We start from the raw sequence: 24,079 nt of genomic DNA, 5'->3' as shown, positions 1-24,079 counted from the left end.
CCGCAGGGCATATCGCTCCATAGCTCAGCTTTGCTCAGCGACGAGCGAAGAGTGTAACGCTGCGAAAATTTCGCGTTGAGTGGCTGCCCACTTTTGCTTTCCAATTTGTTTTCAGCACAGTCCCAGTAACGTCGCTTCTTCTCTCGTTTTATATATATCTCGTTCGTTGGCATACACCAGGCCACGTACCTGGAAAGGAATTCTTCGTGTGAATAACACAGGTATGCAGGGGACAATTAGGAGCTCTGTAGTACATTAAACACTCTCTAGTTTAGCGCCGAAAAGCTATAACAACGGTTACCTTCGCCAAGCGGGAGACGTCCTGAGATAAAAAGAGACTAAAAAACAATAGGTAACTGGTTTCCTACCCCTTAGAAAACAATACGAAAAGAAATATTTGTTAACAAGCGTTTCGTGGTTAAATTCCATGTTCTTGAGAAACGTAATATTTGTTCTTTTTCTATCGTTTCCCTCGAAACGTAATACTCTATATAACATTTCAAATTGGTTGCGGAAGAAAATTATTGGCTAAAATATGACATGACTAAGACAATCGCCGATAGACATCACCTCCCTCCATTTTCTCCCCATCCTCTTTCACGTCTTTTCTTCTTTATCTCTTCTTTCTCTTCCTTCCTTCCTTTCGCCTTGCTTAGTTAGCTTGGCTAGCTTGGCTTCGAGGTTTCTACGACTACAACTGGCTACAGTTGCACTACCATAATCACACGAAGACTCGGGGTTGGCTCTCGCCTTAAAACCACTTTTCCCTCGGATGCTAGCTGAGTGTCTCCTTTCACAAAGCTTTTCCGTCACTGGCCTTCGTGAATGGCATGTCAGCGCCCAGGAAGACGGCAGAGTTGTTACACAACGTTTATTTTTCCCGACGCCTACCAACTAGTCCAACGACAGTTCCATACCTCCTGCACAGAGAATGCAATCCCGTTCACGCGGATTTACACGACGGATCCTCGAAATCTGCGATTCGGCCCACGGCAGAATTCCCTTCCAATAAATGTGTACTCCAACTAGCTTCAAAACGTGCTATCTTCCCTTCCAAGATCATACTGCTGTATTTGTGTGTACCAACGAGAGCAATAACTCATTACGTAACATGATGCAAGGGCGCTCTCCCCTTACCCCCTCCACCCCTCCCCTTTCTCGCCACCCCACAGCCATTGAGATCAGGGGCCTTTTGCATACGAAAGCACGTGGCAGATTCACGAGTCGCCTTTACCACCAGACTTGTTTTCCAACTGAAATCAACGAACATGCGTTGTCCGGTACACGCTCTCAGCGCAAATGAAAAATGCATTGATCACTTAATCCCCTTGAACTTGGATGGACGCCAGCTACCTCCTTCAAGAGCAAGGCGCCGGACTACCTGCCCTCTCTTCCATCTCAGAGTAAAACCTTTTTTTTTTTTTTCTTCCGAGGATAAGTGACTCTGCTATTTATTAACCATTATATACTTTCACTAGCTCTCTCCGAGCCATCTTGGAGCGGCGCCCGTACGGTGTATCAAGGCCAAATGGTGCACGCGCCGTTATTTTTCCGCGCAGAATTTGGCAGTTTGCGGCCTGGGAATTCGAGACGTTTTGGTAAACTATTGTTACTTACTGTTTTATTCTTATTTTTTGTTTCAATTGTTATTTTCGGGCCAGAGGACCAACTTTTCTCGATGCAGAGCGCGTAGCAGTATCAGTTTGAGACGCCTGATATGTATGGAGCACAAAGCGGAAGACAAGGCTTACAAAAGCACAAAACAATGACACAGACGAGCATTGGTTTCTAACGCGGGCGACTATTAATGTCAAGAATTAACCAGAGGAGTAAAGAATTCCTTTTTTTTTTTTTTTTTTTTTTCAAAATGATATTTCGCTACTGAGCAGCGGCATAGAAGGGCAAGTACTATCGGTAACCAAATGGAACGCTGAAAAGAGAACTGAAATGCCAACATAAATAAAAAAAAAAAATAAGCAAATATAATAGCTCCTGGAGAAGAAATGGCAAGCGAGGTTGAATGGCACCTCTGAAAGGCAGCTTCTTCAAAGTAAAACTGACGCGCTATACTTTGAGCTTTCCCGGGCAAGAACTATTTCATTCTGCCTTTCGTGTTTCAATTGAGCCGTCCGCGTTTCATTTGTTGCTGATAGTGCATCGACCGTTTCATATGAAAAGCCATCGGCCGCGATCTTCGCGGGAAAAGAAAACGCAGGTCTTCTGCCAAGAAAAGATAGAAAAAAAAATTATGACCTCAAATCTTGCATACGCGTGCACACCTTTCTTGAGTTCGGACCCATCAATGAACTTGGTGAGCTTACGCGTGACGTCATCAGTATTTTTCCCGCCCACATGCTGCGCGGCTTCTACGGTGATGCAGAGACTATATACAGGTGCGCTTCCCGCTATAGCGAATGAATCATTGTTTACCTTGGATATAGTGCTGTCTCAGATGTGAGACACTGCAGGAGTGACGAGTGCACACACAAAAGCGAAACAACGGCCATGACACAGAACAAGAAGTGCGCCGCGCGAAACTGCGCGTGGCGCAGAGTAGCTGAGCATTGCTTGCGTGAAGCATGTGTGCGTCGTTTTCCCTGCTGTCCCGTCCATGCGTACAGTAGACCAGTCTTCAGTGCAAAAGATTTGCGGCAGCTAAGATGAAACTACAGCGCCGCAGAAAGCCGTCAAGACACGCCTTATAGCGCGACCTCTGCTCAGTTTGGTCTGATTCGTAGGGCTCAACTTCTCACACCGACATCGGCTATGAGTAACGCTGGAGTGAAAGGGTCGGTATTAGTTAAATCACCTGGGGAACTTCTATCATTCTGAGTACAGTCATATCGCACAGCACGCGAGCGCCTTTTGACTTTCGCCTCCGCGGAAACACGGTTGCCGCGAGCGGGACCGAACCCGCGTCCTCGGCTTGAGTACCCGAAAGCCGTAACTACTGAGCCACCGCGGTGGGCCGAGGTGAAAGCTCCGTGAACTAATCATCTATTCTGATATTCTGCGAACTAGGAAAAAAAAAAAAGAAAAGGCAGTAAAAAAAAAAAAAAAAAGTGAACACGAAATCCCGCCTCTTCTGCGCAGCAGTCGCGAACTGCATAAATATAGAAGAAAAATACGCTCCTCAACAGAGGCGACGCATATTGCTGATCAACGATATTTTCCCAGAGGCTCCGGCCGGGGTTCAGCATATAATCGAGTTGCATTTCTAGCAAACATGACCCCTACCAACGACGGTGATTGACCGCACATTGAGAACCTGTCTACAACGCAAAGAGATGGTTATGTATGAAAAGTACAACATAAATAAGGAGGGGGCAGACATAAAATACATTTCGCATTAGATCCCCGGCAGACGGGCAAGTGCACGCGCGCCGTTGCTGCCGGCGCCACCAACGCATCCGAAATGTGCATAATCTCGACAATGTATATATATAGGCAACGTGGCCTATAGTGCCACTCGGTCGCAACTGAACAATGCAAATCCCACTCTTTTCTTTTTTAGAGCGCAGCTCTTTGGCGTCCGTTCCTGGGTTTCGCGTCGGCGTCGGCCTCGTAACCAGCTCCGCCCCCCTTTCATCCCCCCAGCGCTAGCAGCGACCGACTGATACCGCTGGATGCCACTGACGCCGCTAGAGAGTCAAGATAACGTGACTGCATAGAACACCGTCGCCGCCATGCAGAAAGAGGAGAGGAGGGTCCCCCCCCCCTTCCCCCCTGTTCCTGTGTGGCGGATAGGGTGCTCTTCAGTTGCCGACGCGCCGGTTATTTCACGTAGGCCCCGGCACGTCGACGAATATGTGACCACCTTCCCACGGCTAGACCTGGTTCTTGGCGCTGCGGAAGCGAGGGTATCATATTGTTTGCGTCGGCATCGGCGGCGTTGTCCCTGAAACCAACTCCGCAGCTGGGGTTGACTCACTATCGGCGTCAGCAGCATCAGTCAGTCGCCGCTACCTCATCCCTCCTCCCTTTATCGCGTTGTCCGCTTGCTGCGCGCGCTTCTGCCCCCATCGTTTGCCGCTGGGTGTACACGCCGCCCCCCTCCCCCCTCTTCCTGCGAGTCTCCGGTTGTCAAAGCGCCGGCTCGAACTTAATTCCTTTCTTCGCTCCTCCTCCAATGCAACCCCTGTGCGGTGGCAATCAGAGAGCCAGATCGGTGGCGGCGGATCTGTTTATGTGCACCGCCCGACCCGACACCGATGTTAGTAGTGGGGGACTTTAATGTTGACATAAAGACAAACAGGAATTTCTTCACACTTATGCGGGAGAACATCCCGTTCCTCTCGCTCGTAACGCGTCCCACGGTTGTGACAACCTCACGAGGCACTTGTATAGATCTCGTCTTTGAGAATCAAGCATTGGTGTACCAAGTCGAACATATATCAGTCTATTTCTCCGACCACAAAGCTTCCTTCATGACTGTCAAGAACTGTTAGTGGAGTCTTTGTTAAAGGAATACGTGTGAAAAATAAAAAAAAAAATCTGTGATAGCGCATACATGTGTTGCTCGATTTCTTTGCCTCAATCTATCGAAAAGGTGAAACAGCTTATTTGCTGCGCTCAAATTTCGCATTAGGAAGTAACGTAATCGTCGGTAATTTTCTTTCTTCCTAAAGCCACAACAGCAACCAGTCAGATGGGGCGTCAGTTGAGGCGTCATGTAGGGGACCGCAGACCATCCGCTCTAAATCGTTTTTTTTTTTTTTTTATTATTCACAGGACTCGCACATGATGAAATAGACGCGGGAAGGACGAAGCTGTTGCTACGGGCTCTCGAAGCGGCTGCCTATCACATCGCCCGAGGACGACGACGATGACGCGCTTGTGAAGGCGCGCGCCCGTCAGAGAGACGTATACACAGACCTCCGCCAAGAGCTCCTCTCGTGGGGACGCCGAGCCGGCGGCATTTAATCGCGGCTCGCCTCGGCCAGAAGCCCCAGCCGTCGCCCGTCGCCATTCATCAGGCGCACGACATCTATAGCATCATTATCCTATTGCCAGAGGCGCTCAACAACTTGTGTCTCCGGGGCACGTGACTTGTTATAACGCTACATCCGAATAAAGGTTTTTACGCCGGCATCACAGAGTGAGGGCGTGACCGTATCGTTACTCGGTCGTTCGCTCGTTGCTATGCATGGAAGAGATGGGTCGCCAGTAGCAGTGCGCAAAATACGAATTTTAGGGCGAAAGTCTTTTGTGCCTCATCGTTGTCAGCAGGAGCTGTCGGCAGAGGCTGTCAGCGGAAGGTGTCATGCTTTCGAGGGAGATAGTTAACAATAAATAAATAAAACTTGTCTCCATCGGAAATAGAGCCTCCATCCCTTGGATCCCCAGGCGAACGCTTTACCAACTGCGTCACGCCAAGCCTCGGATCGTGAAACGTTCATCATAATTCCCCTTGTCTACCGTGAGGATACCGCGAGCGACAGATACAGCGCCTTTCCTTTCCTGAAACGAATTATATAACGCTGGTGAACTTTGATGCGTTCAGTGGAATGCTAGTTGTGTTCGTTGTTGTTGTTGTTGTTGTTGTGGCTGTAGGAATAAGGAAAAGAAAATGCACGGGCCTGCTACTGGCTCTGTAGCTGAGCCACCTCCGCTGCCTCGTGCGGACAGAAGAGAGAAAGTAGAGAAGAAAGAAAAAGAAGAGGGAGAGAAAGACGCGTGCCGCAGCAACAGCCGTCGTCCACCACCAGCGGTGGCGTGTGCAATGACGGCCTACAACAGATAAAAATTCAGTGCCACGCCAGCCCCCGCCGCAAGCAGCGGCGACCCACCTGCACCAGCCCCATCAGGGCAGCCTATGATACAAGGGACACGCCATGTACCGTCAAGACTGGTCATGATGCCACCACACGATTCATGCATAGACGAAGCTGAACCCGCCGGGCGTCCGATCCCGCGCGGCGCCTTTCATTTGCCGCTTCCTCGAACGTCGCACCACAAAAGCAAACAGAAGCAGACCCAGATGTCCAGGAGGCATTAGTACAGCAAGCATCAGCGGCATTTCAAATTGATTCTCAGGATATAGAAAAGGCACAGTGTCTGTCACAATTCTCCGCGGACTGATTGATTGATTTATAGGAATTGGGAGAGGCGCGGTAACGGCCTCACTTGTTTTCTGTGGACACCTCAACCGCGCCGTAAGGGAAGGCAGGAAGGTGGAAAGAGAGAAAGAGGAGCCGTAGTGCCACTGTACCGTAGTGGAGGGCCGTGGAGTAATTTCGACCACCTGGGGATCTTTAACGTGCGCTGACACCGCACAGCACACGGACGCCTCCGTTTCACCTCCATCGAAACGCAGCCGCCGAGGTCGGGTTCGATGAATTGATTTATAGGAAGGGAAAGGCGCGGTAACTGACTCACTTGCTTTCTGTGGACACCTCAACCGCGCCGTAAGGTGAGAGAGGAAGGTGGGAGTGAAAGTGGAAATAGGTCGGGTTCGAACCCGGGTACTCCGGCACAGTAATCGGGCGTCTTATCACTGCACGACCCCGGCGGGGCTCTCCGCGGACACATGCACCACGCCGTAAAGGAAGGGAGGAAGGTGGGAGTGAAATAAGAGAGAGAGATAGAGGTGCCGTAAGGGAGGGCTACGATCCACCGCGCTCTAATGGCATTCGCCTAATCGCAATTTAGTGGTCCAAAGTGCGCTCTACAATTTTTGCTGTCGCCGACAAGAAAACGAGCAACTCAGGTAGCAACTGCGCCAAGAATCGGGCGTCAATGAGGGGCCCCTGACGCGATAGCTCGCTACGCCGAGATGATGAGACAACGGCGCCGAGGGTCAAGAAGTACTAGCAAGGGAAGCCGGAGTAGATACAGAGAGGGGCGTTAGAGCGACAGCTCGACGTCAAGCCGTTCGACTTTTGGGAGTTCGAACTGTGACGTCCTCTCGAAATCGCTGCGAATTCGTCGCGAACGTCGCAGTAAGGTGGTGCGCTAGGCGATCAACAGTATAGCACTGAGACTGCAGCAGGTTTGAGAGTGTCACCTCCACCTCGTGTTCTTTTGCGCTTATCGACTGAAAAACACGCCGCGGTATGCACCGGCTTTGGCGTTCAACTTCTGGTCCAGGAGTCGAATCCCGGCCGCAGTGGCTGCATTTCGACTGGGGTTCTAGGTCCGGAAGTGGCACATATCGCTTTTAAACGTAAAAAAAAAAATAATAATAAATGCATATGGCATACCGCATATCATATATAATATAATATCATGTCATCACTAAATCGCGAGCTGGTGCATTCAGGCTTAAGGGACTGGTTCCATCACAGTTCCTCTCCGCTAAACGTCCCCATATCGCCACCAGTTCCACGCGCGATCGTCCCTTGCACGTTCGCTAGGAAGATCCAAAGCCGTTTCTTGACCCCGCATTGCAGCAAACTATACAACAGTCACTGATGTATGCACAGTTCATATACCAACAATTTCCTATTAACGCATTCATAAGAAATTACATTTCGCCACGCGACGGTGTGGAAGAACCGAACATATAATGAAGAGGGCACATACGAAACAGGCACATTTTCTACGACTAATGTGACCGTTTTTATACAGGCTATGTTGAATATCCCACTGGGATATGGTAATGGCTAGCCCTGTAAATGCAGAGCATATAAAAAAAAGGAAAGCTCCCAGATTTGTCGTCGAGTGTCAGTACACGTGCCAGCGGGGTGAGAGTTTTATAAGCAGCCCGTATTTGCAACCCATTGTGTCGCCAGTGCTCCCGCTGTGAACTTTTACGCCAGACTCACGTGCCCCCCTACACTGTGAGCCTTGAACGCCGTTCTGTGTTTCTTCAGTCTGGCTGCAATATACTGTCGGACAAGAAAAACCAGACAAAAACAACAAAAGAACAAAACGAAATGAAAGTACAACTCGCGCAGGGCCTTCACTCCGTTTTGCACGAAAGACAATGCACACCCGAAGGCCCTCGCTCAGGCATGCGCTCCTCAAGGGCTCTTCGCTGCGCGTCCCTAAGCGAATGTCGCAACGTTTGGCCTCCCACAGCTCGGGGCTTCGCACCTTTCTTCATGCTTCCCCCATTTTCCTTGCCTTCAGCGTGTCTGCCATTTTCGCACTTTCTCCTCTACGACAGGGAAAGCAGTAATTCTATATAGCTTTAACTTCGTGTTCTTTTCTCTGTCTCTCTTGTTGACGACACATCAAGGTACGCCGCCAATTGCAAGGTTGCGCTATACGTTAGCCTCGAGGCTCTGCAGTACAGCTTTCTCTACTAACAGTGCGAAGGAATCTATCACGGAAAAAAAATACGAAAATGTGACCCGCTTCCGTCAGTGTCACTCTCTACGCGTACCGACCGTGCGCGAGCAAGCACTCGGGGACTCTGAAAAACGAAGAGTGCGAGGGAGACGGGGTTTATTAACACACACACACACACACACACACACACACACACACACACACACACACACACACACACACACACACACACACACACACACACACACACACACACACACACACACACACACACACACACACACACACACACACACACACACACACACACACACACACACACACACACACACACACACACGCACACACACACACACACACACTGGGCTTTCGGCATCAAGACCACCTGGTCCTATTTCTCGAGCCGGTGCTACAAATTTGTTTATTCCTCCTCCTCTGGTACTAACCAAGGCTCTCTAGGAGGGAAACTATAGAGAGGGGGGGGGGGGGGGGGGTGCGGATTAATTGGGTGTCACCCTGCTTCTGTCAATCGTTATAGACATGCCAACGAAACAAAGGCCCTCACACGCCTTAGTCGTCATATCCCCGAAGAAAGACACGAGTCAGTGATACATTGTCAGACTGCTGTTGATACTATCCCAGTAAAGAGAGGTCGTACCACAATAATAAATGCCGTCAGTGTCACTGAATGAACACTGAGTGAGGCACCGCGCAGGCACCGCGCACGTAAACGTTGACAAGGACAACAACGCAACAAAAGCCTGCCGTGAAAAAGTTCTCCTAGAGGAGCCAGATAAAATTTCTTAGAACAGCAGCCTGCGCCAACAAATAAGGTGATAAGATTGTCAGCTTCCCGTCCTTGACGATATCCATAACAAAGGAGTTCCGTCACGCAGCGAATTGTCAGTTTCAAGTTAGCGACAATGACGATTAGTGTGTTCCGTGGACTGAGCTACGAGATTTTCTACCTTTTTATAACCCTAAACGTTGACTCCGCCTGAAGTCCACGTCTTGTTCCTTGTCTGGTTCGTACAAATGCCCCTTGCTCGCGTGTCCTTACACAGTTTCCAAAATGCAGTTCCCCTTGCCATTGTGCTCCTAAGTGCCTCTCGCCCCTGCGCACTATAATAGAGAATTGTGCTCCTACTGTCACCCCCGCCAATTTGGGGGGCGAGCGGCGCCTAGGAGCACAATTGCCTATTGTAGTGCGCGCGATCCTGATTGGACCGGGGTGCCTCTGCCTTTCGTTCGCAGTGCTGCAAACATCTTCTGAGACGAAGTATAGTAGCGGGGTGGTTTATTTTGAAACAGTAGTTGAGTGCAGGGCTGGTCTCGCCTAGCATTAGAGAAGTATGAGTCATCTGTGAACATACCTTGACACTCGACCCCCCCCCCCCCCCCCCCCCCCCCCCCCCCCCCCCCACCCCTTCCTCCATTAAGCCATGACAATGACAACAGAAATCTGGCGAGCCTGCATGGTCCTGTCTTCTCTGTTGAGGCAAGCTTGAGGCTGTTGAGGTGGGGACAATATAATGCGTCCATACCGAAGGCCCAGAAGATGCTAGCCCAGCAGTTCATAGCGTTCATGAAGCCAGGGGCGCAGTTTCCCGGAAGAGCGCGTGCAGCAAGTCAGAAATTCCTGCACTATGGCGGCATAGGCTTACTTTGGGGTAATAGTTGCGAGCAGCACTGGTACATCACCTGACGGGCAGGGTAATTACCGCACCCCTCGCCCATTCGCGGCAGCATTCTGCTTGTGTGCATTGCCGCCATACTATTACCCTACACCCCTAAACGGTTGCCCCCCCCCCCCCCCCCCCCCCCTATTACAAAACTCCTGTCCTCCGCGCCAGGGTAGCAGAGCTCCCCCCTTTATTTCCACGTCAAGAACGTCCGAGAATCTGCTCTCGCACAATGGCCGCTGCGTCAGGGACTACATTCGAAGCTTCGTGGGCTGTCGTAGATGCATGCGCTGTACCTAATTATTCTATTCAAGTCAGGTCTTTCCGCCATTGCGCATGAATTTCTGCCTCGCAGAGAACCTGGCTTGTAGGTCTTGCAACTGGTCTGCGTGGCATCACGGCGAAAATGGTGGCGCGTGCCGCACTGCCTTGAGTCAGTCGAGAAAAGGTCCAGGATTCTGGAGCCTCTTATAAGCGAGACAACTCTGGGGTATTACAAGATGCTGTTATGCGCACGTCGATCGGAACGGTCTAAGTTTCCGATGTGTAGCTCAAATTAGCCTCTAAAGTTTCTCCAGCACTTACAACAAATAAGTCAGCCTGCTGCAGGTAGCCAATGGGACGCGTTTTTGAAAGAAGGCCAGCCGAGATAATATGTGAAAAAAATTACACCCAAAACCTTTTTCCCAGCAAATGTACTAAATTCCTGGGTATGAGTCCTCTCAATGCGTAATGCATTCGCAATGTGCCGAAGCCAACGTTACAGGAGAAAGCTGTTCGTCATTTGCGTTGTTCGCGATATAAGGAAATCGGCATTCGATATCCAATGCTACAGGACGGACAGCACTGTGGGCCGTCTTAATCAAAAGTAAAAGGGCTTCATGCTTTGATTCTCACTCGTACTATGGAGCCCGTAAAGCCTTCCATTTGCCTAATTGTATAACCTTTATTTCCATCGGAAAAAGGGCTCCTTCTTACCGCTCCCGGCGCGTAGGCCTGGGCAGGCAGCCCTTGGCTTCTTGTGGCCTCTTCCGCCAGATGGTGCTTCGCTGGATCGAAGGGTCTGCACTTCGCAACAAGGTCTCCCGGGCTTCTTATATTTTGTAACACCCCTGGGGATTGTGAGAACTTTCAAATTATGTGGCCCTTCAAGGTCGTAAAGACGTCTCAAAAGTTACGGACATGTGGTCACCTTAAATTTACAAATTTAGAGGTTCAGGGTTTGCATGATAGCGCCACTGCAGCCTGGCTATATATATGATTTTCGTAAAGACGGTACATGTCCGATCGTGAAACTTCTACGGTGTGTCGTTTGTTATCTCCGTGTCAACCCCTCCCGTTTTCCCTCGTGCACCGTTCGAGCGGCATTTTTGTACCCGCGCCTGGGGTAAAAATTATGCCAACGTCGGCGCTCCTGACAAGTCCTCCTCTTTGTCCTAGTCGTAATCCCTCGTCATGTCTGGTCGACCTTATCACGTTCCCGGTACGCATTTACACCGCCTTCGTCCCCATAAGGCCAATTTCGTCGTCTGGTATGCAGACGCCCTAGTTTGTCGGCCCTACCTTTTATTGGACATCTGCTCTTCTTTGGTCCATAGTACCTTCGGTAGCGTGCTCCCAGCTTGTCTCGTGAACAAGAGTGCGAGACACAAGGCCTCATGACCTCTGGATTCAGTCCATAGCGGCTACTCTTGCAATACTTGCAGTGCACTCCGCGAATACTTGCTTGCACCAAATCTTCCCACCACTGGCATGAAGCATGCGCTACCACAGTCGATTGCGAATCGAGATCAAAGCGGCAAATTCCCCTCAAATCAGGCCTGCTGAACAATGATGAAGAACGCGAAAAAATACGAGGATGGAGTGATGAGAAAAACTCATGACGCACAGCGCACACTTCCTATTCTTTATTCCCTTCCGACTTCCAAATAGAGTTGGAAGACTTCCATGCGTTCGTGCTTTTCTCGTAGCTCCAACCTTTTATCGCGCATATTATTTTTTTCTTTTTAAAACTATAACACTACAAACCAACTATTCCGGCAGAAAATAATGCTAACCGCGGTACAGGTCAATCTGGCGACGCGACGTGAGCGGGAGCAATGGCGATTGACGACTCCGTCATGGTAATAGACTGACGTCATTGGTGAGAGGACCTCGGTTAAGGAAGATTTGCCATTTCCTTAATTAAATCCGACCGCAGTCTGCTCTCTCCAACGCCAAAATACTCTCTGGAGAGCGCCATTCATAGACATGGCAGAGAGAATACATCGAAAAAGCAAAGCGGGATGAAATGGGACAAAAACGCAGCAGCAAGAAGTGATCGCGGGTCCTTCGCCCGCTGTAATCGTTCCTTCTATACGCGCTTCTCTTAACTATAATGGCGCCAAACCTTTATCCCTAGCTCGCCCGCTAATGATAAAGGCCGAGCTCCTGCAAAGGCCGGTGAACATGACGGTCACTCGGGGGCTGCCTTGACATCCGGCCCCCGTGACGCAAGGCCGCGAGAAAGCTTTCGTGCAGTCGCCGAGCGCTTCGCGAGCACTTCTTCACGACGTCACACGCGGCGAATTTTCCGGGCAGGAAATGTGCACTCGGCGTGTGCCAAGATTTGGGGGAAGGGGCAAGGCCCGTGGACGTCAGACAATGCGGAAGATTAAAGAGCCACGCGAGCCGCCCGCAGCATGAGGAAAAGCGCGAACAGATGACGATTAGCGTTGCAGAGAGCGCAGCTGATTAGAAGCGAGCGGCCGCCGTGGCCTTCCTGGGTCGTAAAAAGCAGCGCGCGCGTGAAGACGGACATTGTGTTATCCTGTAGCCACATCCGACGAGATCGGAAGAAACGGTAACGCTTTGGTTTTCTTCCTTCTATTTCGGGTGTATACATGACCGGCGAAAGCGGAAACCAAATCTCGAACCAGGCGGAAAGCGCGACGCCTCTGGCTGTAGGGATCAGCCCAGCAGGTAGTAATACACAGAGCGGCGAAGACAGTGCGTAGCAAAAGGCCCCGTTGGCGACAAATATCAATGCGAAGTCCAGGCAAATAAGTGACAAGAAAAGGGACTCTGAGACAAAACTAGCATCGAACACGCGTGTTAATCTCGTCTGTCTTTTTTTTTTTTCTTGTTTTTCTGCACTGACCAAGATAAGAGCACGCGGGATGTCTTCTACAAACTGTCTTCGCGCCCCGCCTAGCTGCTACTCGGCGTCCTCTGTTTCTGTGACGCGCCAGTGCTGACCGGAAACCATCGACAGCTCAATATATCCGAGGATAAGATCGTCAGCCTCATTTCCCTGAAAATTCTACTCGACGAAAAGTGCTGTTGCCTTTCGCCAGCCACCATCTGGGTCCAGCACGAGCCTTGTGCTGGGCTTTGGTGAAGAGCAAATGCTTTAAACATTGGGATGCAGCCGAATGCAAGCACGCGACCTTCGACATACAACAACCGAAACTCGTAAACCGCGAAAGAGCAGCAGCCAAGAAGACACGTAAGAACTACACACAGAGGGCATCGACTTCCAACTTTCACTCCGCGGCCGTTCTCCTCCTTTAAAACAGTGCAAGGGATGGAGACAGAAGAGGGGATATGCACACTACAGTCCACATCTCTGCGCTGTTTTAATCAAGGATGAGCGGTCTAGCCGGCACCTTGTAAGGAGTCATTCTGTATCGCTGCCGAACCATGCCACACTAGCCAGAACTTCTAGATTTTTTTCTGTCACTGGTGATTCTCCTGGAGGCAAACACACGAACGGCTTCTAGTATCATGAGAGGTACCGGCGATGCGTTACTGCGGTTTGCCCAACCTAACGAAAAACCGAAGGTTTATATAGCCTTAGTGGCTACCGGTAGTCCCCACAATATGCGATCCCAACAAAAAAACCGGTTTATATAATAAGCCTTTCTGGCCACGGGTAGTCCCCACAATATGCGATCCCGCTGATATATGAGGACGTGTCTGCGCCATGCCTGCCGCGTACGCCTCGATACAAACCGCGGCGATAGTTTTTCGTGGTTATACAAGTACACTGCTACAAGCTCTTAGCAACCACCGACAGCGATCACGCGACGTCATTACAGCACATACGCACCGAGTGATGCACGGTGCGCGCACTTCTGGCGTATTCGAATCGGCGATTCAGAGCCAAGTTACTTTACTCTGCGAATCAAGGGGAGTTTGTGAATGTGCGATTTTAGACCTATAGCTCTCGTTGGCTTTGCGCTTCTTGGCAAACCAAGGATTGCCGATCGGAGCACGCCACTGTGTGCGTACCATGAGATGCTACGGTTACCTGCCCACCAAAGAGGTCACGCCGGATGCCAGACGACGAAAGGCTAGCAGCACGTAGTAGGTCTTATGTGGGACAAGCTGCCGGGATGGGAAGGTATGTGCACGGTCGCTATACCCCGAAACGAGCACACACGACGAAGGTAGAGAGTGAGAGAGAGAAATAAGGTTCATTCTTGTGGAAAAGATTTGTTCGTTGCCGAAACATCTCTTCCGTTTAATGGCAGTAAAAAAAAAACAACCTCATACAAAAAGGTCATATATCAATAAATTAAGATCCGCAAGCTGCACGAGACCCAGCCGCACACATTCGTAGAAAAACAGCATGACGATGGGCACGTGACAATAAATAAAACACTGTACATGATGGTCGATGCGCGGTCCTGTTGGCTCTTCCTGGCTTCCTCTCGTAACTACGTCTTTCCTCGTTTCTTCCCACAATCGGATATACTCCGAAACATTTTTTTTTTCTTTTTGCGCAAGAATAAAAGCAAAGGGTATCCAAGCAGAAGGGCCAGTGGCATCATTCTGAAAGTCCACCCACACTGAGGCACAGAGTCCCCCGGGGAATAATAATAAAAAAAATACACGTTTTTCACAACCGTGGTTTGGGTAGCTCCGCTCCTCAAGTCCAAAGTCCTTCAGCGGCACGCTCACAGCAGCACAGGACCAGCCGGGACGCGGGTCGCGTGCGCAAAAAGACAACCCGCGCACGCGGCGCGGCAACGGCGGGACGCCGAGGAGGATCATCGTTCGTTTCGGAGCGGGCGGTGGCAGTGTGCGTTGGTCGCCGACGAGCAGCACAAATCTATTTCATCTTCCAGAGAGAAAGCAAGGACTGAGCCGGCGCACGAGGGTCGTCGCGGTTCTCTATCCTCCGCACCACACTTTCTCACTCACACTCGCGCAGCAGAACAGGGAAAAGACGCGGCTGCCGCGTCCCGCTAATCAGAGCGACGGCTGCAAGAGTCGGCCGCCGACACCGCGATTCCTGCGTTCGCGCAGTTTCTGATCGCGCGCCGCCTTCCAGAGGATGAGCTCCATGCAGGCGCGGGCGTCCTCGACGCTGTCGTGTCCCCGCACGCCGTCCACCTGCACCTCGCGGTTCAGATAGGCGCCGACCAGCGAGCGCAGCGACCGGCGGAACGGCAGCCCCCGGTGGTGGGGGAACACGACGGCCGTGTCCACGACGGTATCGTGCAAGATCTTGAGGCCGCGCAGGTCGTTCTCCAGGCCGTGGCCCACAAGCACCGTGGAGGCGGTGAAGAGGCGCAGCAGCACCGCCTGCACATCCTGAAGCGTGGTTCGCACATTGCGCAGGTGGTCGGCGGTGACGCCGCTGAAGGCCGTGTTGTAGTCCAGCACGGGGCTGCCGGGCCTCACGTACGAGTCGTACACGGTCGCTCCGTTGGCGCCCACCACGCTCACCTTGGACACCTCGAGGCCGCGGATGGTGAAGCACATCTCGCAGTCGAGCGCAAACACTCCGCCGGCGACGCCGTGGCGGGGACGCGTGCGCACGAAGCCCCGGGCTGGCGCGTCGCGCTCGCCCCGCGCACCCTGGGCGCACACGTGGTACTCGGAGCGCTGGCAGCCCGGCTCTTCGGCCGTAGCGCCGCAGCACGAGAACTCGGCCATGCCGCGGCGACCCGTGTGGTAGATGCACTCGTCGTTGGCGTAGTACTCGCCGCCCGGCGTGATGACAAACGAAGAACCGCAGCGGCAGCAGGTCTTGCGGCTCGAGTCGGCCGACGCGCCATCAGCTTGAAACCACACGGCGCGGCCCGGCTCGTCGGGGCACGGGCGCGGGTAGCCGCAGCGGTACAGTTCCTGAGGGGTCAGCCTGTAGCGCAGCAGCTGGTGGTACAGGTCGTCGGCGCACAGCGGCAGGCGCCAGGTGCCTTCCAGCGGGCTCGGGGGACCCCGGGGCGCGGTCGGCGAGCGGACGGGCGCCGAGGCCTTCTGCCAGCTGGCGGCTCGCTGCGGACAGCGACCTCCGGGAGGGAAGGGAGACAATACAATACAGTCGGGCGCCACTTTCTCTCTCTGGCCCCTTCCGACTCTCTCTCTCTCTCTCACTGAGCGTGGGGATAAAGTGTCTTTTAAGAGGAGGAACTGTGCTTTTCTACACCGGTGAAGAGCCGGTCCAGGACAGCACGGATAGACAGTACCCGATGCCAGCACCGGAAGGGGGAAAAAAAGCAAGCACCGCATTTCTGGGCCGGGTAAACGAAGCGACTTGCACATACCTTCCGCAACCCTGGCAGCTTTTGCCACACACAGATCGCACACAAAACCAGTCACCGGCCACATGCACACTGGGATATCATTGCCCTCGCACACACACACACGCACGCAGCATTAGGCAGTGAATGGAAGAGTGAAATGGTTCAAATGCATAGAAACTACCAATCGCAGGAGGTGTGGGAAAAGCATGCTCACACAGGTGTTTCCTTAATCTCCTGACAAAAAAGGGTGGAACATAGGGTAGGTTTCCCCACATAATACTGCTCTTCCCCTCCTCCACAGAGAGAGAACTAGAGAGCCCTAAGTGGGGCTATGCAATCAAGTATCAGAAGACAGTGAATCAGGCACACACACCAAACTTGTAAATATGCGGTCCATAAAATATAGAAGCTAACTGTCACATTCTTATGTGTTTTACAGGCATGTGGAATACCATTTAATTTCCAATTCCAAACTAGGATATTTGATGATTACATGTAGTGCAGAAACACATTTAGAAAAACAGATAAACAGGGCATGTCTGCACAGTTGAAAGTATTTGGGGCCCTACAGTATAAGGTTTGAAATTGGTCCAATTATCTCATTCTGTTTGCTTGCTGTAACTGAGCGTTCTTCATAACAGCACTGGAAGAAAACTATACAAAAGTGATTTGTGGTGCACGCTTCTTGTTATCTTTACAAATGACCTATTGCAATGCAACAGTGTATCTCATAAACCTGTTACCTGTCATATATAAACCTTTTCACGACCCTATGAGAAACCGGTTTGACTGGGCTGTGAAGCAGGCGTAGGGGGGAGAATCCATAGCTTTTTCCTGTGTTACGAGCACAGCCCAGTCTCCAATTTGGCAGCGCCCTTTGGGCAATTGTGAAAAGGTCGATACTCCATGAAATCTATACTTAAAATATGACTGTGAGCATCAAGCTTTGAAATTCTTAAGCAAGGCAGTGATCCCAAAACTTGTCATTTGAGAAAGAAAGCGCAACTAGACTGATCCCGCACGATCTCCTTACAACGACACTATGGTAATGATAGAGAGCATCGCAATGTAAATGCCAAAGTATTTCGTCTTACTGCTCAAAAGATAGCAATCGCAGAGTTTGATAGCAAGACTTCTATTGCAAACACTACGAAAAGTTTCAATGGTTTGTAGGCAAAGTACACTGATGCAGCACGGCATGCAAGTTTCAGCACCCGGCTTATGTATAATACATTAGTGGATACTAAAAAGAGGTGCAGGGCACCTCCTGTCAGTTTCTCAAAAGAGAAAAGGAACAAGGCCTCAAAAGAATTCAGTTAGTCCATTTTGCTTCACATTACTTTACATCAAAGACAAAGCTTAACTGAATTAAAAATTATGCTAAAATTTTGTGCCCCTCCTGGAGGCTCAAACTATGTCCACTCATATGAATAACAGATGCTCCTTCCTATTCCAAAGGCTATTTACACTCTATGCTGAAATAAAAATTATCTGCTTGCTTTGAGAGTTGCTTTATTTAAATATTGTCTGGACACAAAAAAATGAACTCTGAAGAAGAATAAACAAGTTGCCAATAACTTCATGACCACAGGCACCACAGGATATCGTAGTGCCAGGCAACATCTCTCAAGTAAATTTCTAAAGTACAGTGCTTTCCTCAGTGGAAATTTCTGGTGGAAAAGCATGCTAAAATTAAATGGAAGGTACCAAGAGGAAGAATTGTATCCAGCTGAGGAAATATGACAAAGTGCACTTCCTGGTAAATAAAATTATACCGTACTGCAACAGTGTACTCAAACGCGACATCTGTCCATGTCAGCACAAGGCGTTCAAAAGAATTGGTTCATTATGGCACGCACCTTCTATACATCTCCCGTGCTGTTTTCTATGCACAATATTTGGTGTCTCTACTCTGTAAAGTTTCACGTATAAAAAAATAAGGGGCGAAAAAGAAGAAAAAAAAAACTGTCGGACACGCCTGCTGGGAAAAATTTTAAACTTACCATCAGCTGAAGTCGCCAAGTACTTCCCGTTGCCATTAAAGTCCAGGTCCAGGATGTTGCCGCTGTGTCCTTTTAATGTGGTCATTAGCCACGGGTGTAAGTACTGGCTTTTTAAATCCCGTTTCTTCTCTTGAACTTTCTTCTTCTTGGGCACTGCTCGCACCTCCTTCTGCGCAGTGTTCTTTTCCTTGGCTGCAAGGCAAGCACGTCAAAGATGTTGAATGTCGCCAGGAATGTCCATCCTCGACAGCATGATAGTAACAGGGCTGGAACGCTACGATCACGTGGGGGAGTAAAATCGCACAATTCTTATATATGCCTGACATCAGCGAAGCTTATTGATACGGGACTGCTGCACTGCATGGCACACTGTCAACATTTCCATTCCAATTTGTCCTTTAGAGAGCACTGCCACAAAAACTAGGGCGCCAGAGAGCAAGACAATGATAAAAATGATCTAGTGCTCAAAGATATTGCCTTGACCCAAACAACAGATACCAGTGCACATCACTAAGTTTTCATGCAAGACATTTAACACCTGTTGCTTTCCCTCGCGTGCTTCAAAAACGAGAACAAGAGACTGACGAAATTTTTAAATGTCAAAGAAAGCTGCTGATCAGGCCAATAATGCACTGCCTGGTGACATTTAATCTTCTAGAGCTTTCTAAGAATCTCGCGACATGTTCAGCTTAACAAAATGTTCGGCAGCTTATATCGCTAATGGTCTTCAGGAGAACAGCGTAATGAACACAGGGAATTTGTCAAAAAATGACCCAAAATGAACCTTCCTCGCACCAAAAAAGAACAGCAGACACGAAGGTTGGGACTTTCTAATTAGCAAGCAAGAGTTAACAAACTAGAAGAAACGGTTCCAAGTTCCCCGCCAAACAGCCACTGTATATGCCACACTTTGTAGTACAATCTACTGTCGACACAGAAGATATACACTGTTTGCAAAATATAACAAAGTGTGCTGCGTGCCAGTCCCATTAGGATTAAACAAACAGGGCACTGCTTTCTGAAAAGGTATAGCTTTGTTGTACTGCACCCACAGATACTCGAAGCTCTGTTTCCATCAACGAAGGCACCGCTTCATAGCTGAAAATCCTAGGCTATGTCCTCGCGGCTGAAGGCCGAAGTGATACACTGCCGTCACCACAACAGACGCACGCGATAGACACAGGTGGGCCAGCCAAAGTTCACAATTCCTAGACCCGAGGTCAATTTTATCGGACAGCGCAGCTGATTTCAAGAACGAACTTGTTTTGTATAAATAAAAAAAAAAATCATGAGTCACAACCCAAGCGGGATGAGTTTTCGACACCGACAGGGAAATCAAGGCACTGCTGACGTGTCCTGCAGCACGCGGTGGCGATTGTAACCATGCTCACGCGCCAAACAAAAGGCAGCCTCCGCGTCTGCAGAAACGCTTATCGTTCTATCAACAGCCGCTTCCCCCCCCCCCCCCCCCCCCATTTCTGCTTTTCTTTTTTCCTTCGCTCTTTCAGGGGGACATTTTTCGTCACGACTGTATCTATCTCATCCCGGGGAAGAGGAGGCAACGAGCCGAATAACCTCGCTTCGCGCGTCCGAAGTATGTAGTACGCTGGTGGCCTGCTACTCCGCGTTGCGCGCGCGCGGTCACACAACGCCAGCGCTCAACTCATGGGTTCTCAGCTGCTCGCTCCAGAGAGAGCTGGCCGGGGCGTTCGTATAAGCGTAAAGAAAAAAAAAAAGAAAAAAAAAAAAAAGAAAACGAGCACGGGGTAGCAAAAGGAGTTTACGAAAGAGCAACTTCACCAGCACGCGGCTAGACGACAGCCAGAAAGGGGGCCTTCAGGTCAGTAGAAAGCAAAGCAGGCGGCTGGCCCGAAGCGCATGTTTCAAGAGAAGGCGAAGCACGGAGAGAGGGCTCATCTCGTGTGGTATTTTCTTGTCTCTTGCTTGCTATCTACGAGCGAACTAAACAAGCAGGATCTCCCATATGCCTGCCGGACTGACACTGACCCCAATCCACGGCCTTCCCTGAAACCGGGTTAGGTCAAATCGCGTAGCCGTAATCACTTAGCCTCCCCTCCCAATTTTGTCCACTGAAAACGACGGAGATGTGCAGCGAGGTAGAAGACTCGGTTTGGAGCATGAGGATAGAGCGGTGCCTTGCCTTTCGTACGACGAAGCTGTTCCTGGCGAACGATGCCGCACGGTCGGCGGTGAACGATTCATCTGCCACCGCGAAAGCTAGCGAGCGAATAAAGCAGACGACGGCAGCGCAAACACGGCGAGCACCCCCTTGCCCACCAACGCGATTGCGGCGAGCGTCATTGCTTAAGTTTCCTAATAAATCGTGAACGTTGTTTCACTCGGATGACGCATTCTCCGAGGAGAGGCGGGTAATACCGACAGAAAGGAGAGGGCAAGAGGAGGCCCGTGGCAGGCAGCCATCGCCACCGTGCCGCCGCGGTCACTGCACGGAAATCCCGCCGTCTCTCTTTTCCTCCTTCGCTTCGAAGCACCGCCTCCACAGCTCCCAGCTCGACGCCGGGCGGGTGCTGACCGGCGTTCGCGAAAAAAACTGTCTTTCTCGTCGACGATTGCAGAGCATTCAAGAACCCTCCCGGTTCATTGACGCTTCCAGGCATTCCCCGTTCGCTTTTACTTTATTTTTCTAAACTCGACGTCGTTTCTGTTTTACTCTCTACCCTTCCAGTGCGCGCTTGTGCCCACCCGGTGAACAGCGTGCTCGCTCAGGACGCCTTGTCCAAAACACACGCAACTAAAGCAAGCGGAGACCGCTGCTAGCGGACTGGACCGGCCGAATCAACGGACCAGAACAAGAAAAAAAAAAAAAAAAAAGAAGTAGCTCAGTAGCATCCTTGCAAGCATGCTGTACTCTAAGAGGAGTGCGGTGCGTACATATTTCAAAGTGCAAGAACACACAGTGCCTTTTCCAACCACACGAAGCGCCCTTCGGTTGCGCTCCGTTTCGATCGGCGGTGGTGGCGGCGGCGGTTGTAGAGGTGCGGGGAGAGGACGAAAAAGAAAATAGACGGGCGATCGAAAGCCAGGTGCCAATGTCTGTGGCAAACTGCAAACACGCGAGCCAGCACACCCATAAATGCGTTGTGTGTCGAATTCTTCCACCTCTTCTTCTCTCCGCGACGAGTTCTGAAGAAATAAAGTTCCAAAGCCTCAACGATCACGACATTACTTTTGAGTGCGCACGCGGCTAGACCATGAGGGGCCGCCACGTGAAATCGAACACCTCTGGGAAGAACGCTAACAGGCGCGGCGTTAAAATTCGCAGGTAAGCGAACAGCGATGCGGTTAAACAATGTGCAAGCATTATGTAGACAAGAAAAACGCGGAATCGGCGGCTCAGCGTTATGCATTGATCCGCACTCACACGCTGGGCAAGCACCGTAAGAGCCACCGCACATGATGCACTGATACTCACTCGTTTCGGAAGGCTCCTTCTTTGCATCTTCCTTCTTCTGGCCGGCCACAAGAATGACCAGGAGAATTAGGACGCCGAGGACGGCGGAAAGCACTATCATAGGCGAGCTGCCAGTTATAAACACTAGTTCGTCAGCCATGCTGCTGCTCCCATGTGCCACAGCACTCTCCGTAGTACACAAGCCACTAGATGATGACACCGCTGCAACGCGCCAAAAGATACAACCTGCGATACAACAACCGGTGCGCTGGCCTTGCGCAGATGGCGCTCGCGTCGTGTTGCCCAGTGTGGCTAGTACTCCATTTCGTTTCGCGCTGCTTTCCGACTCCGAGAGCAAGGAGTGCGCATTCAACACGTGGAAAGCTGGGCTATCGCGCCACCGCGGTCGGAACCTCATATCAAGCTCGTTACGGTTTTTAAGGAGAGACATTGCAGGCAGGCAACGCGGAAGAATATATAGGCAGCGCGGAGCCTCATGCCGGCTGTGAATGTACACGTAACTCAAATGCCGTGACGTATGTCCAATCGCTCAATGGCAAAACCCCCGCCCCGTGGTGAGCTTGTCTAGCTTGTCGTCAGCTGCCGCTTTTTTTTTTTTTTTCCCCTTAACACACAACTGCTCTCCTTCGCTTTCCGAGAAGTGCGACAGATGCTTTTAATTGCGTTCTTTCGGCAAACTTTTGCTTCCCACAAGTACACATCAGCCATGGGGGAAATTCTGAAGAAAAAAAAATATATAAACGGCATACCGCTAGAATACAGGCACTACACTGCCCCAGTTCACAAATTTACCTGTCAAAAATAGCAAGCGACAGGAACAAATCTTCGGTGCGCTCTATAACAGTGACGAATCGGGCAACGAAAATCGTTGCATAGTCCTCCATGTACAGTCGGGAGCAAAAGTTTGGTGCACCACACAACGCTATCTCTGCTTTAGCGGTCCCTTTCGGAGCGTTCAGCAAGTAGGAACACAACAGATTGAAATGTTCAAACCGACATGCCTTTAGATAAGAGTCACCTGTATCGACAAAAGGCCGTTTCCAAATGCCGGGAAAGGTAGCAGCAATATATAATTCCGATTCGAAGAGCTCCGGTAAATATTCGCTCAAATAAGTTTAATCCCCGCACACTTCATTTTTCTCTCCCTTCAATGCCCCGATATTTTTTGAATGCAATGTATGCGGATAGCGCAACGCCGAGAACTGACTTTTTGCGAAGGAATGAAACATTGCGCTTATTGACTGGGTTATTCGGGGAACTGATGAGGAGTGTGCATGTATAGGTAAAGTCTGAGGGCTGCCAATCGGCCACAATAACCATTAGGGAACAAGTCATATAGGCGCAGTGATATTACTGTTTTGCTTCTGAATGCTACGCAAACGACCTCAACGGTGTCTGCTTGCAAAACTCCAATTTTCAGACTGCAGTGTTCCCACTATGCATTCCTTGACCACAGCAGCAAGAGCACCGAAACAATGTTGCGGACAGTTGCGATAAGTCCAGTCCCAAGACTATAGTGAACTAGAATAATGAAAATGCGCGATGTCAGCGCACGTTAAAGATCCCCAGGTGGTCGAAATTACTCAGTAGCCCTCTTCTACGGCTTCTCATTCACTCCCACCTTCCTTCCTTCCCGTACGGCGCGGTCCAGGTGTCCACAAAAACAAGTGTGACAGATACTGCGCCTTTCCCTTCCTGTGAACCAATTATTATTATTATTATTATTATTATTATTATTATTATTATTATTATTATTATTATTATTATTATTACAGCCACTTAAAAATAACTGAACCGTGTGGAAAAAAATTGTGGAGTCAATGTATTAATTAGTAGAAACGCCGACCGCACTCTCTCTACACTTTTGCTAACTATGGTTACAATCCAGTACGGTAACGCGTAACGCCTCTTGAGATAGCCAGGCGCTTTACCTGTAGCCATAACACAGGCCGTATTATTCTGAAACAATCTGAATCGCGTGACTCTGGCCGGTACAGCGATAAAAACATTGCTGCAAAACCTTCAACACTGGGGTGTTCAAAGGACAACAACATTCTCTTTAAAGAAATTTTAACGCGCTTTGTGTCTCTTTGTGCGTACGGCCTTGTCCCCATAGGAAAAAAATAATGTAATGAGTGCTATATGGTTGAAGCGATGAGCAAATAACAACATACGTCTTTGCAAAGAAGT

General features: G+C 50.2%; 1 protein-coding gene across 4 annotated transcripts in view; it reads right to left on the bottom strand.

The window, feature by feature from the left end:
* The window catches only part of LOC146196567 (transducin beta-like protein 2), a 262,041-nt gene extending 239,728 nt beyond the window's left edge, over nt 1-22,313 (bottom strand). The window contains exons 1-3 of one of the 4 annotated variants that reach the window (XM_084598314.1): nt 21,890-22,074; nt 18,436-18,627; nt 14,591-16,198 (exon numbers count right to left, since the gene is read on the bottom strand). In XM_084598314.1, the coding sequence (XP_084454440.1) occupies nt 15,153-16,198; nt 18,436-18,627; nt 21,890-22,028 (1,377 nt within the window). In that variant the 5' untranslated portion in view covers nt 22,029-22,074 and the 3' untranslated portion in view covers nt 14,591-15,152. Of the gene's footprint in view, nt 1-14,590; nt 16,199-18,435; nt 18,628-19,487; nt 19,880-20,596; nt 20,753-21,889 lie in introns of those variants that run through there. The other 3 variants (XM_084598316.1, XM_084598317.1, XM_084598315.1) reach the window with 3 other exon arrangements.
* Nucleotides 22,314-24,079: the final 1,766 nt, after the last annotated feature.

This window comes from Amblyomma maculatum, chromosome 3 (assembly GCF_055883805.1).
Source record: "Amblyomma maculatum isolate TAMU_Amacu chromosome 3, ASM5588380v1, whole genome shotgun sequence".
NCBI lineage: Eukaryota > Metazoa > Arthropoda > Arachnida > Ixodida > Ixodidae > Amblyomma > Amblyomma maculatum.
This window is presented reverse-complemented; position numbering and strand designations above follow the sequence as displayed.